At 46.1% G+C, this 17421-nt stretch overlaps 1 protein-coding gene across 1 annotated transcript; it reads left to right on the top strand.

Annotated features, from left to right (window-relative positions):
* Positions 1 to 774: 774 nt before the first annotated feature.
* Positions 775 to 11028, top strand: NDUFA4 (NDUFA4 mitochondrial complex associated). The gene is made up of 4 exons (XM_079947117.1): positions 775 to 935; positions 3666 to 3754; positions 7301 to 7361; positions 10784 to 11028. The coding sequence occupies exons 1-4, from the start codon at positions 894 to 896 to the stop codon at positions 10838 to 10840; spliced, it is 249 nt and encodes an 82-aa protein (XP_079803243.1). The 5' UTR covers positions 775 to 893; the 3' UTR covers positions 10841 to 11028.
* Positions 11029 to 17421: the final 6393 nt, after the last annotated feature.

Here is a 17421-nt window from a genome sequence, read left to right as displayed (position 1 = left end):
AACCTGTATTTTAAATTGGTTTTTTTCCCTATTATGTTTTTACTGTAATTTTACTGGTGTTTGCTGCTCTGAGCCAGGGAGGGCGGGGTATAAATACAATTTATTATTATAAAAATGCATCTCCGGGTTATTTGTGGGGCATAGGAATTCGTTCAATTTCCCCAAAAAATAATAATAATCCGGCCCCTCACAAGGTCTGAGGGACAGTGGTTCAGCCCCCTGCTGAAAAAGCTTGCTCTGACCCCTGATGTGATTTATCTTTCTATCTGATGGTCTGTAATTCTGGGGGTCGAGGCGGTGCAAAAGTACTGCAGGAATCCTCGTTTCCTCCAAGTCTCCGGCACCTGCCAGATGCACAACGCCCTCCAAGCCTGCAGGGGGCGTGTGCAGCGCCCCACCTCCTTCCTTCGCCTCCTTCCAGCCACACGCAGCAAACCAACCCGCCAGATACCTCCGGACTCCAACTCCCAGCAGCCCCAGCCGTCGCCGCTCACAGTCCGCCGCGGCGGGAGTTGTAGTCCGGCGACCCCTAGCGGCGGGCCGCCGCCTGCCTTCTCTCCGCTCCTTTCTTTGTAGCTGTCTACCCAACTGCCTGCCTTCCCTTCGACGCGAAAGGGGGGGGGGGACAGGGATCGATTTATTCGAGCCGGGCGCCCGCCTGGGCATTTTTTTAACTGGTTTTGTTCGGAGCGCGTCGCTCGGGGCGGCAAAGCGCTTCCTTTCCCGGCAGGCGGTTCGCGGGGCAGCCCGAGAGGGGTCCTCGAGCGGGGTCCTCGAGTGACATTGGGCGCTCGTCAGGCGGCCGCTGAGGCAGAAGGAAGAAAAGGGACGGTCGGGGTGGTTGTCGCTGCAGCTCCTCCTTCGACGCCGTCCGGTCCGCCGCCGCCGCCGCCATGTTCCGCCTCATGCTCACCCACGCGAAGAAGCACCCGAGCGTGAGTCCCGCCCGGAGGGAGCGTTATAGGCGAGGGGGAGGGGTTTGTTTCCTGAGTCGAAGGGAGCGCTATATAAGGGGGGGTGGGGGAGGGGGGAGCCCAGTCGCATTCCGCGCCCCCGAGCCCGCCTCCTTTGCCCTTTTCATTGCATTCTTCCTCTCTTTTTTATTTCGAATTTTTGTTCCTCGCGAGACACAAGATGGCAAGAAATCCTCTTTTTTTTTTTAAGGTATGCAAAGGAAAACAAAAACGAAGAAAACCACCACCCCCACAGATTGCAAGAAATACTCTTTTTCCCCTTTTTTTAAGGTATGCAAAGGAAAACAAAAACAAAGACCCCCCCCAGATTGCAAGAAATCCTCTTTTTCCCCCTTTTTTAAGGTATGCAAAGGAAAACAAAAACAAAGACCCCCCCCAGATTGCAAGAAATCCTCTTTTTCCCCTTTTTTAAGGTATGCAAAGGAAAACAAAAACAAAGACCCCCCCCCAGATTGCAAGAAATCCTCTTTTTCCCCTTTTTTAAGGTATGCAAAGGAAAACAAAAACAAAGACCCCCCCCACAGATTGCAAGAAATCCTCTTTTTCCCCTTTTTTTAAGGTATGCAAAGGAAAACAAAAACAAAGACCCCCCCCAGATTGCAAGAAATCCTCTTTTTCCCCTTTTTTTAAGGTATGCAAAGGAAAACAAAAACAAAGACCCCCCCCAGATTGCAAGAAATCCTCTTTTTCCCCTTTTTTTAAGGTATGCAAAGGAAAACAAAAACAAAGACCCCCCCCCCAGATTGCAAGAAATCCTCTTTTTCCCCTTTTTTTAAGGTATGCAAAGGAAAACAAAAACGAAGAACCCCCCCCCACACACACAGATTGCAATAAATCCTCTTTTTTTTTTAGGTATGCAAAGGAAAAGGAAAACAAAGAAACCCCCCCACAGATTGCAATAAATCCTCTTTTTTTCTTTTAGGTATGCAAAGGAAAACAAAAACAAAGAAACCCCCCCACAGATTGCAAGAAATCCTGCCCCCCCCCTTTTTTAGGTATGCAAAGGAAAACAAAATAACCCCCCCCCCCCACATTGCAACAAATTACCCTTTGCCTTTTATATGCATACCTAAACAGATTGCATACCTTAAAAAAAAAGATACGATTTGTTTCTGTCCTCGCGCAATTAAAAAGGCAAAGGGGAATTTGTTGCAATGTGGGGTTTTTTTGTTTGTTTTTGTTTTCCTTTGCATACCTAAAAAAAAAAAGATAGGATTTGTTGCAAAGAAACAAACAAAAAAAAAACCCAGGTTGCAACGAATTCTTTACTTTTGATTAATGGAGGAAAGGAAACAGATTGCAACAAATCCTCTCTTGCTTTATTTTTAGGTATGCAAAGGGGGGGAAAGGAAACCCAGATCGCAACAAATTTTCCTTTGCTTTTAATTACTCGAGGAACGGAAACAGATTGCAACAAATCCTTTTTTTTTTTTTTTTAGGTATGCAAGGGGGGGGGACGACGACCCCAGATGGCAACAGATTTCTGTTTTGTTTTTTAGTTATGCTAGAAAGACCAAAGCCGGTTGCAACAAATTTTGTTCTATTTTAAAGCAACGGCAACACTCCTAAACCGCCCTTCCTCTCTGCAGTGGGTGGAGAGGTAAACATAGCATACAATAAAAATATATATAACTTGTCAATAAATAATAGGCACAGATAAATGAGTGAATAGGCTTGTATTGTATTGTTTTAGTCTAAAGGGTTAGGATGCAAAACTTTTTAGGGCAATGTCCCCACCCTCCTCCAAAGGTACTTTAGAAAAGATGGGATTTTTCTTGGTAGGAGAAGGATAATTTAGCTTTCTGGGCCTTGCAGAGCCTGGGAGCTGCTTCCTCCCCTTCTGTGATGTTAATTCTTTTGAGTTCTTAAAATGCCTTTGCAGACCACTTTCTCAGGCAGGTTTGCCAGCAGCACTGTGTTTCTACCTTGCTAGCCCCCGCTGCCAAAAGAGACCCAGCAAAGAGGTTTGTGGCAGCCATCACCAACTTGGTGCCTTCCAGATGTTGTTGGTCCAACTCCCATCATCTCTGACCATTGGCTTTGCTGATGGCGATGGCTTTCAACAACATCTGCATTGATACCCTGTGAAAACGAACCTCTTTGCCTGGGATTTTTGGGTGGGCAGGCAGGTAATAGGAATTTTGTTTCTGCCGCAGATGAGAGCCCAGGTGGTTCATGGGGGTGTGTTATGCTTTTATCTGTTTTGTACAACCAGTGTTGAATTGCTTTTATTCTCTTGCGTTTTGTTCTAATGTAACCTCTTTGGAAGAAAGGCAGGTTAGAAATTCTCTCGTAAATAAAAATTGCGACGGGAGACTTAAAAAACAGTTAACAACCTGGGAGCAGACTGAAGAGGCATGTTGTTCTGCCCAAAGGGTTGCTTGAGTGTGGAAGTGTGATTCGTAGTTGACCTCTCCCACCCACACTTTGTCATGGGAGGTCATCCTGATGGGGCCACAGTCTCTTGGACAGAAAAAATGGGCAGAGGTGGTTTTGAATATGTGCTCCTACCAGTCACAACTTTCCCTTTCCTCCCCCCTGCTCTTTCCCTTCCATATCCTCATCCCTTTAAGGACATCAGCTTACCTACTTTGGGGTCTGACACATTCCCCTTCGGTTCAAACATGCGATGGCGACTTATCCTGGTATTCAACTTCCGCTTTTGATCTCAAAACATTCTGTTTATCACAGTTGATTCCTCTGTTCATCTTTATTGGAATTGGAGGGACCGGCGCGGGCCTCTACGTCATGCGCCTTGCTCTTCGCAATCCTGATGTCTGGTAAGTCAGCCTTTCTTTCTTTGGCGATCCCTCGTAGCCGAGTAAGATTGTCTTCCCTAAACACGGTTTTAACAGTGAGTCCGTAAGTGACTGTGGAGGCCAATTCTGGATCCACACATCCTTCCACATAGGTGTCCGGGTGGGAGTTGATCACGGTGAGGGTTTGCCAAGCATGCCTTCCTCTTAGCACGTTTCTCCCTTGCGACCTGAGTTTGAGTGTCTTCAAAGCCCATGACACCTTTAGTAAAGGCTGTTCTCCAATTGGAGCACTCACTGGCCAGTGTTTCCCAATTGTCGGTGTTTATACTACATTTTTTAAGATTTGCCTTGAGACGGTCTTTAAACCTCTTTTGATGACCACCAGCATTACGCTTTCCATTTTTAAGTTCGGAATAGAGTACAGTCATACCTTGGGTTACAGACGCTTCGGGTTGTGTTTTTTCAGGTTACGTACCCACCAAAACCCAGAAGTACAGTGGTGCCCCGCAAGACGAATGCCTCGCAAGACGAAAAACTCGCAAGACGAAAGAGTTTTCCGTTTTTTGAGGTGCTTCGCAAGACGAATTTCCCTATGGGCTTGCTTTGCAAGATGAAATCTTGCGAGTTTGTTTCCTTTTTCTTAAAGCCGCTAATAGCCGCTAAGCCGCTAATAGGGATGCTTCGCAAGACGAAAAAACCGCAAGACGAAGAGGCTCGCGGAACGGATTAATTTCGTCTTGCGAGGCACCACTGTACCAGAACAGGTTAGTTCTGGGTTTCGGGGACTGCGCAGAAGCGCCGAATTGCAACCCACGTGTGTGCAGATGCGCTGCTGCGGGTTGCGAATCCTGCGGGTTGCGAACGTGCATCCCGCACAGATCGCGTTCACAGCCCAAGCATCCACTGTATAGTAGTTGCTTTGGGGAGCCCTTGGCACGGTGCTGACAATTGCCACCCCCACAAATCCACGTCCCGTGCTCGCCCCAGGTGTCCTTCACGGATGAATATGAGGCAGCACTTTTGAAGGGGACCTAAGCTTGACTCGTATCTGTGGTAGCTGCACACTGCTTTACTTTACTCAAAATTACCTAAGTGGATGGGAGCTTGCTTCTTTCAGAAGTGACACTGCCACCGAAAAGCATCTTGGAACCCAGCGGCAGGGATTGGTGGCATGGCAGGGTCAGGCTGATGAGTATTCTTCCAAGCTTCTTGATTGCAGACCTTTTGCCACTTCTTTTAAGTGTTGCCATCTTAAAGCACCACCTGAATAAAATATGGCATGCTCTGCTGCAGAGGTAGTATAATAATCAAATTTATATGGCTCCCATCTGACTGGCTTGCCCCAGCCATTCTGGGCAGCTTCCAACCAATTATAAAACCACAGCAAAACATTAGCATCAGCTTCTTAGCTTTAGAGCAAGAAAATCAATCATAATAGCATTGCCATTCCTTGGCTGAGTTGTATCCGAGGCATTGCAATGAGCAGTACAGCATAGTTAAAAGGATATTTTGGAAGAGAGTAAAGCCAGTTAACTGTGTGTGCAGAAAGCACAAAGACTCGCAGGAGCTTGCATGGAGAAAGTGTAGGTAAAACATAAAGGACCCCTGGACAGTTAAGTCCAGTCAAAGGTGACTGGGGTTGTGGCGCTCCTCTCACTTTCACGCGAGGGAGCCGGCGTTTGTCCACAGACAGCTTTCTGGGTCATGTGGCTAGCATGATGAAACTGCTTCTGGCACAACGGGACACCGTGATGGAAACCAGAGCGCACAGAAATGCTCTTTACCTTCCTGCCACAGTGGGACCTATTTATCTACTTGCACTGGCATGCTTTCAAACTGCTAGGTTGGCAGGAGCTGGGACCGAGCAATGGCAGCTCACCACCATCACGTGGATGCGAACCGCCGACCTTCCGATCGGCAAGCCCAAGAGGCTCAGTGGTTTAGACCACAGCGCCACCCGCATCCCAGAAGTGTAGGATTGGGTTGCCAAACACACCAAAATGTAACCGGCTATGCATCCACATAAACAATTCTCTTCTGTATTTTAAAAAGGTAAAGGTAAAGGTACCCCTGCCCATACGGGCCAGTCTTGACAGACTCTGGGGTTGTGCGCCCATCTCACTTAAGAGGCCAGGAGCCAGCGCTGTCTGGAGACACTTCCGGGTCACGTGGCCAGCGTGACATCGCTGCTCTGGCGAGCCAGAGCCGCACACGGAAACGCCGTTTACCTTCCCACTTGTAAGCGGTCCCTATTTATCTACTTGCACCCGGAGGTGCTTTCGAACTGCTAGGTTGGCAGGCGCTGGGACCGAGCAGCGGGAGCGCACCCCGCCGCAGGGATTCGAACCGCCGACCTTTCGATCGGCAAGCCCTAGGCGCTGAGGCTTTAACCCACAGCGCCACCTGCGTCCCTCCCCTTCTGTATTTTATCACAGTATCAAATACTTCTCTTGCACATAATCAACACATAAAGTAAAACAATGTAAACAGAAGTCCCAATAGATCAGTTCATTCATAGAGTCCAAATATCTGCTAGTTTCTGTTCCACGTATGTCTTTGTATGTTCATAAAATCCAAATGGGAACTTAACTACAGTTCCACAGAATATTGACAAGGATTTCCAGAATGATGCCCTGTTTCACCCTCCTGGACTTCATCAGTTGTACATGTTCACATGTGGTATATCAAAATACAGTGGAAGCTCAGGTTGCGAACATAATCCGTACGGGAGGCACGTTTGCAACCTGCAGCGCCACGTCTGCACATGCGCGGGTTGCGATTCGGGGCTTATGCGCAAAGAGCGATTTAGCGTTTCTGTGCATGTGCGAGCGCCGAAACCCGGAAGTAACCCATTCCTGTACTTCCAGGTTTTGGCGCGTCCGTATCCCGAAAACACACAACCTGAAGCGTCTGTAACCCGAGGCATGACTGTAATGGAACTTTTGACATGGTGGCTTCGTGGTGCTTTAACTGGCTTTAAAGGAGGGACGCAGGTGGTGCTGTGGGTTAAACCACAGAGTCTAGGACTTTCCGATCAGAAGGTCGGCGGTTCGAATCCCAGTGACAGGGTGAGCTCCCGTTGCTCGGTCCCTGCTCCTGCCAACCTAGCAGTTCGAAAGCACGTCAAAGTGCAAGTAGATAAATAGGTACCTCTCCAGCAGGAATGTAAACGGCGTTTCCGTGCGCTGCTCTGGTTCGCCAGAAGCGGCTTAGTCATGCTAGCCACATGACCCGGAAGCTGTACGCCGGCTCCCTCGGCCAATAAAGCGAAATGAGTGCCGCAACCCCAGAGTCGGTCACAACTGGACCTAATGGTCAGTGGTCCCTTTACCTTTACCTTAAAGGAGTTTTACTAATACTTGTGATACGGTGGGCTTTTTTTTTACATCCCACATTATAAAAGAAGTGTGTGCTTCTGGTGGCATTGAGGAGGCCATGATCATTAAATTGGTGAGAACCTTGTGCCAACAGTTGGGTAGAGCGGTTATGCTTTATGCTGTAGGTTTTTCTCCTCCTTACAAAGATGTACTGACTGCTGTCTGCCTCTTGTCACGTTTCTCTGCCTAGTTGGGACAGAAAGAACAACCCGGAGCCTTGGAACAAGCTGGGACCCAATGACCAGTACAAGGTATGGTACAAAATACTTAACTAGGGTTATAGTGCTGGTTATCCTATAGGCCAGGAATGGGGAGTCTGGTCTCCAGCAGAGGTTGATGGACTCCAATTCCCATCCACTGATTAGGAATGATGGGAGTAGAAATCCAACTCAGATATTTAAGCTAATCACCAAATAGCACCTTAAACCTAGGTTATGGTTGCCACAACAAAATGTTGAGGCACCACTTTTTCTTGGTGACATTTAATACAACCAGTGAACCTCCTTGAGATCTATGGATGATGATGATAGTTTTTTATTTATACCCCACCCTTCCCGGTTCAAAAACCGGGCTCAGGGCGGCTAACAACAGATTTAAAACACTTAATTATAAAAGCAGCATAAAATACAGTGTAAAAACATGAATAACAGTAAAATTCAAAAATCAATTTAGGGGAAATAAGCATTAGATAATCCCCAGGGCTAGCTGGCAGAATTGGTCCTACTTGGACCAGCGAGGCGGCCAGGGGAGAATTAGCTGTGGGGTCTCAGAGCCGATAATATTCATAAAAGGGGAAGGGATGGGAAGGGAAATAAAAGATCAGGCTGAATTCAGATTAAAGGCCAGGCGGAATAGCTCTGTCTTACAGGCCCGACGGAATTAATTCCTGAAGGGCCCTGGTCTCATGGGACAGAGCATTCCAGCAGGTCGGAGCCATCACTGAAAAGGCCCTGGTGGAGGATAGTCTGACTTCTTTAGGGCCCGGGACCTCTAAACTATGGTTGTTCAGGGATGAAAGGTGGTTAATAATAATAATAATTAATAATAATAACAATAACAATAATAATGTGTGATTACAGCATTTCAGGGGGTTGGACTAGATGACCCTCGGGTCCCTTCTGTGATTCTTCACTCTCCCCTCCAGTTCAATCTTCTCAACTCTGCATGATAAATCCCTGAGTTGCTGCCATTGACCCGTGATTCTGCCTGCAAAATTGCTTTTAAGCCCATTAAAGTTGAATGATTAGAGATCTTTTCCTCCTGCTGAATCAATGGGGTATAATTTCAGTGTGTGCGCAACAGAAGAATTGTGATATTAACTGCCTGTTTAGGGCTCCTAGACACTTACCCAGTTTCTTGCAGTTCAGCTCTGAAAATACTTCCTTGTGCTTTGCTCTTTCTTGCCTAAGGCAATTATTTCTGGGTAGCGTGGAATCTGCTTGCCCCTTGTAGTACATTTTGCCTGCCCTTGCACAACTGTGTGATATTTAAGGCATCCCAGCTCTTGTCTGCCAAAGAGAGCAGAAAGCTCTGTTTCTCCCATATTTGGCTTTGTATAAAAGCCGTTGTCCGGCTGTGTTGCTAAAAGAGGCCAGAGGCATGTGAGTTGAGAACACTTTGAGAACCGGTGCTTTAAATAACTTGAGATGTTTAGTGTTGCGTTCTAAACAAAACGTACAAACTCTTGCAATGTAAAGGTTATAGATCCAGGAAAGGCAACCAGCAGCCTGGAAAATAAATCTCGCTGTGATGATGTTTTTCATGCATTCTGAATAAGGATGCAACATTTAGCTGATAAATATTTAAGCAGGTGCTCCTGATTTAATTTAAAAACCAATTAACCATAAAAGGCTTTTATCACCTGCAGGTGGTAAGTCTCACCTTTGAGTGAGAAGGGGAAATGGCTTTGTTAAAGGGGTCCCTCCAACAACAGTGGCATGCATTATTTAAACACCAATCTGTTTCTTAAACTTTTATTTATATGCAGATGCATACAGATTTGCTTAAAATGCGTAATATGCTGCAAATTTAGTTGGTTAAGGTGGCTGCCAGCCCTATAACTTCAGCTTATCCTAATATAGTGAGTGATCCAAAAGTCTTGGCATGTGTGCAGATTGTCTGCAATCTGGAGAACAGGGCAACTAAGATCGTGTACATTTCTGACCTCTTACTGTCAGAGGAGATTACTATTTATTCTGCAAAACTATGAAACTTAAGGCTTGCATTCTGGGCTACTTCACAACCCCCGGCAGATGATTTTCAGGGGGGGGGGGGACCCAGGTGCAGTGAGTAAGAAAGTGAAAACAAGGTCTTGCATAATGTCACCATTTGGGTACAACTTGAACTGCTAAAAGGTTTAAAGGCTTGTTCTGGGAGTTCAAAAACTTTTGATGCAATCCAGAGGAGAATTAAGCCTTTCTTGAGTCCTCTGAAATAAAATAGCCTAAAACAGAGTGCTATGTTCTAGGCTTTCACAAAATCTTCTTTCACCATTTTGTGATCTACAGCTCTCAAACGACTGAGACCTAAAGAAAAACAAGCTTCCTTTGGGCTTCAGTGTTTATATACTCAGTGACCTGTCTTTCAAATACAATGGTACCTCGGAATCCACTCTGGAAGTCCGTTTGACTTCCAAAATGTTCAGAAACCAAGGTGCCGCTTCCGATTGGCTGCAGGAAGCTGCTGCAGCCAATCGGAAGCCACAGACATTGCATCAGACATTTGGGTTCCAAAGAAGGTTCGCAAACTGGAACACTCACTTCCGGGTTTGCGACATTCAGGAGCCCAAACGTTTGACTCGCAAGGCGATTGGGATCCAAGGTAAGTGGAAATGAAACAGCTGGTTGCAATGGTGAAATTTTGGTGGCGCTGTCACTCTGTAATGGCAGTGCTGAAGTCGCAAGTCGGATCTCCTATTTATAGCCAAGGAGTGGACCCAAGGGGGGACTGCTCCCCCAAGGCCCTACCTTCCAAGTAACAGTGACCTAAGGTTTTCCAGTAAAACATGAAATGGTGCACACACTATGTCTTGTTCGTGTGCTTAGTTCATAACATTTCTCTTAGTTAAATCAATAATAATACTTTTATCACTTATACCCTGCCCATCTGACTGGATTTCCCCAGCCACTATGGGCGGATTCCAGCAAAATATAAAAAACAATGTCAAACATTAAAAACTTCCTGATACAGGGCTGCCTTCAGATGTCTTCTAAAAGTTGTGTTGTTCTTTACCTCCTTGACATCTGATGGGAGAGCGTTCCACAGGGCGGGCGCCACCACCGAGAATGCCCTCTGCCTGGTTCCCTGTAACCTCACTTCTCGCAGGGAGGGAACCGCCAGAAGGCCCTTGGAGCTGGACCTCAGTGTCTGGGCTGGATGATGGGGGTGGAGACACTCCTTCAGGTATACTGAGCCGTTTAGGGCTTTCAAGGTCAGCACCAACACTTTGAATTGTGCTCGGAAATGTACTGGGAGCCAATGTTTCAGGACCAGTGTTATATGGTCTCGGCGACCACTTCAGTTACCAGTCTAGCTGCCGCATTCTGGATTAATTGTAGTTTCCGAGTCACCTTCAAAGGTAGCCCCACGTAGAGCACATGGCAGTAGTCCAAGCAGAAGGTAACCCTTTGTACGATAGGATTTTCATCCTAACAGCTGTGCTTCCCTCTTCCAGTTCTATGCGGTGAACGTGGACTACGACAAGCTGAAAAAGGATCGCCCAGATTTCTGAAGAGCAAACATTCTCCCTTCTACAAGCTGCACAAGATGAAGTGGTTTAGGTCTTCCAGAAGCCATCCGCACAACTCATACGCTTAAATCATCCAGGAAATGTTAAAACTGATTGCACAACGCACTTAAATCATGTTTTGCGACAGAGCTTGTTGGGACCCTAATAAAACCTAAAGCTTGAAATCTTAACACTTTTTTCTTTTTGCGGCGCAAGAGTTTCCTGACACGGGCAGCTGCGTGAATTTGATGGGAGGGCAGAGTTGAAATAATTTATCATAAATATTTGTGGCCTGTAGCTGTACGCCACTGCCTAAAAATAAAAAGCTGTCAGCCTTGACTGATGTGAAATCCTCAGTTAAAAATAAGCACTCTTATGTTCTTTTTTTCTGAAATGCATTTACTAAAGAGCAGGGAAGCCGTATTTCAAGTGTAGCTTATGTTGGAAAATAGCAGAATTCTGATACTTTTGCTGATCTTCAGCATAGACTTAAGAGAATTGATTGGGGTATAACATCTTTTATGTTGCAGAAGGAAGGAGAGGGAAGGAGAAAGCTTAAGTAGCTGCCTTGTAGCATCACTGCACCCAATGTCTACTTGGAAGTAAGTCCTACTGAATTCAGTGGGGCTTCCTCCCATGTAGGTGAGATTGTAGCCTTTGCCATTTTTGAGAGAGCTTTGGTATCAAGTCATCAAAAATAAAAGTAAATGACTAAAACAAAATCCTTGTGTCTGAATAGCAAGTTCATGACGCTTAAGCTTTTGCCAGTCCAACAATGAAATGGTCCTCTTCTGGTCTCACTACAGTGGAAAGGCATAAAATAATAAAATACAGTGGTGCCTCGCAAGACGAAATTAATCCGTTCCGCGAGTTTCTTCGTCTTGCTGTTTTTTCGTCTTGCGAAGCACGGCTATTAGCGGCTTAGCGGCTACTAACGGCTTAGCGGCTTTAGGAAAAAGGAAACAAACTCGCAAGACGGAAAACTCTTTCATCTTGCACGTTTTTCGTCTTGCGAGGCATTCATCTTGCGAGGTACCACTGTAATAAAGATTAATAATACTAATTATTATATTTTAATTATTTATTTATAAGCCAGTGAGCGCTTGGTAGGCAGAGCTGAGGTGTGGGAATCTTAAGTCAGGGACACTGAGAACTTTAAATGTTTTTGTTCCTTCCTCAGAAAGGGAGAAATGGTTATAAAATAAAAATAAATAGGAAAAAAAGATACTCGCAGAAACTGCCAGTAAATAGTTCAGATAAGAGATGCAGAGGAAAAGTAAAATGGCACGGTGCTGGAATGGTTTCAGAATTTCTGATTTGGGAGTGCATTATCGGACTTTCTGAAACTTGCTGCACTTATTTAAGTGCTATGTTAAAAGATTATCTCTTGGAAGTCTTCCTTTATAACGTAAGAAAAGCCTGCTGGGTCAAGCCATTGGCCCAAGTTCAGCATCCTGTTCTCACAGATGCCTGTGTACAAATCGCAAGCAGAATCTGAGCACAACAGCACTTGCAATTCTCAGGAACTGATTCACAGAAATTGAGTTCAAATGGCATCCACCCGAGGGTGGTTTTATCCAGATGTGAACCTGGCTTCTAGGCGCCACCGCTAGCTGCCGATGGACAACATCCCTCCTTACAGCTGCCAAGAGACTGAGAATTGTTAGGAGACCGCACCCCCCGTTCTCTTTTGGGACAACTCCTCACAATAATTAATCGAATGTTAAAAGCTTCCCGAAACAGGGCTGCCTTCAGATGTTTTCTAAAAGTCAGATAGTTGTTTGTTTCCTTGACATCTGGTGGGAGGGCGTTCCACAGGATGGGCGCCACCACCGAGAAGGCCCCCTGCCTGGTTCCCTGTAGCTTCGCTTCTCGCAGGGAGGGAACCGCCAGAAGGCCCTCGGAGCTGGACCTCAGTGTCCGGGCAGAACGATGGGGGTAGAGACGCTCCTTCAGATCTTGCGCTTTAACATTCCTCCTAAATTTTTGACCCGTCAACCAGGATTTAAAAGGAGTGTCTTTTTTTACAAACACTCTTTTGCCAAGGGGATTTGGGAAACATAATTTCTACTCAAACCACCTAGAAAATAATTTTAAAATATGGAAAGAAGAAAGTCCATGAATGCTGCTGCTCATTTCATTTTTAAATTTTTGTTAGGGGCATTTTTGCCTGTTGTTGCTTAGTTGAGAGAGTGCTCGAGCATTGGGGTGAGGGGGTTCAAATGCAGTCCTCCAGCTCTCTCTTTCTGGGTCTCAGGACTTCCCCCCCCCAAAAAAAATGCCTCCTCTTCTTCACCCCTCACCAGCCCTACCTTTCTATCACCTCGAGTGTTTTAGCCTGGCTGGAATTTGCCCTTGAGCTCCGAGAGTGCCCCATGCTTGCCTAGATCGACGATGGAGAGGGATGGTCTGAAACGGCAACCTTCCTGTACCAAGGTAAAATGCTCATCTCGGCGCCTGGCCCACTTTTGCCTCTGGAACTGCCTGCCACAGGAATGTGGCCCCTGGAAAGTTGTCTGGAATGGGAATGTGGCTCTCCACCTGAAAACAGCACATCCTGTAGTAGATTGTTGAGCATACAGGAGCCATGTCACACCAGAGCAGGCTGATCCAGTAACGGGACCACTGCTTTTTTTGATAACTGAAATTATGCACAGCAAGTGCAAACGCTGAGTACTGCTTTTCTCCAACGCTGATTTTCTTCACGGGAAAGTCGACCACGGAAAATCCTAGTTGAAGCCTGAAGAGCTCCCAACCTCAGCAAAGCACGGGAATTTTGGTCACCTTGCCCCAGTCATTCATATACCGACAGCAAAATTGGATTTGGTAAGCGTGGTACCTGCAAGAGATCTCTTGGGAGAAGCTACTTCTACATTAACAGTAGGATAGTGAAAGGAGTGAAGCAGAAACTGTTTGACTCTGACATCTGCGGTAGAGAGAGATCGGCCTTTGCCAACCTGGTGCCCTCCAGGTGTTTTGCTCGGCCTGCTTTTGCCTGCCACTGAATTCGGTCAAGTGGTAGCAGGCGTTACGGTTATCATCTTTGAAATGCGGGTGTATAACGTGTTTCTCTCAAGATCAGCATGCCCCTCAAAGTACCAGAGAAACTTTTTAAAAGTTGCAAAGCCGTTAGATCTACTAAAAATGTTTATTGCTGATAAACATCTTAAAATCTTCCCTAGTTTACAAACGGAACAAAAAAGTTCATAGTTATGAGCACATTATTCTCCTCTGCTCCATGAAACAAATATATTCAGTACATCTGCTCTCTTATTCAAAACATTTACATCTCTAAGTAACAGATCTATGCCGCTATCCCAACTATAATTGTATTTGAAATAATAGATCTATATTAATATATTTTCCAACTATCAGTTTTTCAGATTTATTTAGTTGCTTTCTCTCTCTTTGTCTCATTAGCTCTCTACCGGTATCGTAGCGATTATTAAATACAGTTAAGTTTTCTGACCGCAATCTTAAAACTCACCCTTTGCTTTTCTTAAAGGTTACGGATTTTGCATCATCATATTAACATATGCAAAATGCTTCCATTTATCCTCCAAGCAAACTGCCAAGCTCCATGTCACTCCCATCGTTTGTGGCGGGCAAAATGTTCATTTATCTCCCTTACAGCGGGTATAAGCCTTTCTGCACAATAAAATCTAGTTACATTATCAGGGTATTTTTTTCTTTCCAGGGCGGGCTAATACTTTGCAGCTGCAACTTCATTTTTAAACCTACTCATTATTATCTGGCTCCTGCAGTTTCTCTCTTACACATGCACCCTCCATGCGCTGAAGATTGCTTGGCTTAGAGCGCTTGCAAAATGGTCCTTCTGCCTCAGAAGGGCTGCTCTGTCCCCGCCAAGAGAAAGCCCCCCCCCTCAAGACTGAAAGCCTAATAACAAGATTTTCTTCACTGCTGCTCAGTTAAAACCTGAGGATATTCGCTTGCAACTTGCGGCGCACTGGAGCAAAGCTGTGACGTTTCAAGGCTTACCTGGGAGCAAGCCCCACCAAATTGCACGGGGCTCGCTTTCAAGTAGAACTGTTTTTCTTAAAATGGGCAGGGATTCTCAAACCGCACAGAGGAAATCAAACTTAAAACACTCCAGCCTTGAAGCCTCGTAACACTTTTAACCTTGGATTAACCATGGATGTCCACAAAACCTACCTTTTTTCCATGGTTTTAATACAGGAACCTCTAGAAAGCTTATACCAGTGTTGTCTACCTTGACTGGAGATTTGAGACCAGGCTCTCTCCCAGAGATGCCGTTCAGGATTTGAAATTGGGACCTGCTGCACGAACAACAGATGCTCTGCACCTGAGCGAGCGCCAATTAGGAGCCTAGGGCTTGCCGATCAGAAGGTCGGCGGTTCGAATCCCCGCAATGGGGCGAGCTCCCGTTGCTCAGTCCCTGCTCCTGCCAACCTAGCAGTTCGAAAGCACATCAAAATACAAGTAGATAAATAGGTACCACTCCAGAGGGAAGGTAAATGGCGTTTCCGTGTGCTGCTCTGGTTCACCAGAAGCGTCTTAGTCATGCTGGCCACATGACCCGGAAGCTGTACGCTGGCTCCCTCGGCCAAGAAAGCGAGATGAGCACCGCAACCCCAGAGTCGGCCACGACTGGACCTAATGGTCAGGGGTCCCTTTACCTTTACAGGTTCTGCTTCATCCTGTCCCATGAAACAAAGGTGTCGAGATTGAGGCAGCAATTTTAAACCCTCTCACCTGGGAGTAAGTCCCACTGAATTCGGCCGGATTTACTTCTGAGTAAACATGGATAGGGGTTGTGCGCTGGAAGGTTTTCAAGTTGGTCCCAATATTTAATTTATTTTTTTTAAAAAAGGAAAAAGCCATCAACGTGGAAGTCTGCATTCTTTACCTGCTTGGGTGGACAAGTGGAGAGTCGCAATCTTCAAGGCAGGTGAATTTCGAGTAGATTTGGAGCAGCTACTTTTGCTGAAGGGGTGGGTCCAAACGCTGTTGGACTCCCAGCAGCCCCACTGATCAGGGGTTGGGTGGGGAGTTGTGCCCCAACAACATCTGGAAGGCCAAAGGTTTCCCACCCGTTTTAGCACATTTAATCCCGGTATTACGAAGGCAATCTTCAATTTATGCCCATTTGCTCATCCGGAAAAGGTCACCGGATTACTGGGCACACCACTGGGTCACAGAATCCAAGATATGCCTTGTTAGAATGGGCCCTGTGGATCATCTAGCCAAGGTTTCCCAAACTTGGGCCTCCAACAGTTTTTGGACTACAATCCCCATCATCCCTGACTAGCTAGGGGTGATGGGAGTTGTAGTCCAAAAACAGCTGGAGACCCAAGTTTGAGAAACCCTGATCTAGTCCAACCCCCTGCAATACAGAAATATGCAAGCTGTCTCGTACTGGGATCGATCCTGCCATCTTGCACCACGCTCTAAGAGAGTCGTGGCCTGATAGAAAACAGGTTGCTGTAGCTGCAATACTAACCATGCAGGTATATGGTTAAAAATAATGTATTTAGGGACCCATTTCTGAAAGGAGAGTCCCAGAGACGAAAACACAGCTGTGAGACAAACTCAGGCCATCTTGCCTGTAAGTTGAGATTCACAGCATCAACACCACTGGTGGAGCTTTTCTTGCACTTTTAAATGAATCACAGTATAGGGCAAATCTAATTTAACACTGTGGATGGATGGAGCAAAACGGCCTGGTCTAACATTTTTAACACTCATGAAAGTCCAGAAGCCTGTAAGGTTTTAACAGCTCAGGGTTGGGGTCTGGACGGGGACACCTGAGCTCCTCCAGATTTTGTAGGACTCCAACTCTTGGTAGCCCAAGAAACCAGCATGGCTAAAGGCCAGGGGTGGGGGTGGGAATTAATAGTCCAGCAAACTCTGAAAGGCCACACAGGGTCTCCACCCCTGTTAATGGGGAATCTCCCCTTTTTAAAACTCTTGAGGGAGGGATCTGCAAGTTGATATGTTTTGGGCAAACTCAAGGTAGATTGCACCAGCAAATTCTGCTTTCGTGGTCAGCTTGGGTCCAAGCTACGGGGAATGGAAGGCTTTAAAGATATCTGGAGTGGTGGTGGATCACATCTGCTCTTTTTCAGAGCAAAATTATGAGAAGGGCAATAGGAACTTTTCCAAAACCGCTGCTGGGTAGACATAAGCAACAAGGTGTCTCTCATAACGTATACCCTTAGTGTAAGTGCTACAAAAACCTGTCGTTTTCCTTCACAAATTAGATGGAACCCGGAATAAAATAATTATTTTGAGATTACTGCTTTCACCCATAAAGGGTTAGGGTCCATCGGTTTGCCTAGACCAGGCATAGGCAAGCTTGGCCCTCCAGATGTTTTGAGACTACAATTCCCATCATCCCTGAACACTGGCCCTGTTTGTTGTTGTTGTTGTTGTTGTTGTTGTTGTTGTTGTTGTTGTTGTTGTTGTTGTGTCTGCCTCTTCGTGACCCCATGGACCAGAGCATGTCAGGCACTTCTGTCTTCCACTGCCTCCCGCAGTTTGGTCAAACTCATGCTGGTAGCTTCCAGAACACTGTCCCACCATCTCGTCCTCCGTCGTCCCCT

The sequence above is a fragment of the Podarcis cretensis genome (genome assembly GCF_951804945.1).
Source record: "Podarcis cretensis genome assembly, chromosome: 12".
NCBI lineage: Eukaryota > Metazoa > Chordata > Lepidosauria > Squamata > Lacertidae > Podarcis > Podarcis cretensis.
The sequence above is the reverse complement of the archived record's forward strand: the minus strand, read 5'-3'. Positions and strand labels throughout refer to the sequence as shown.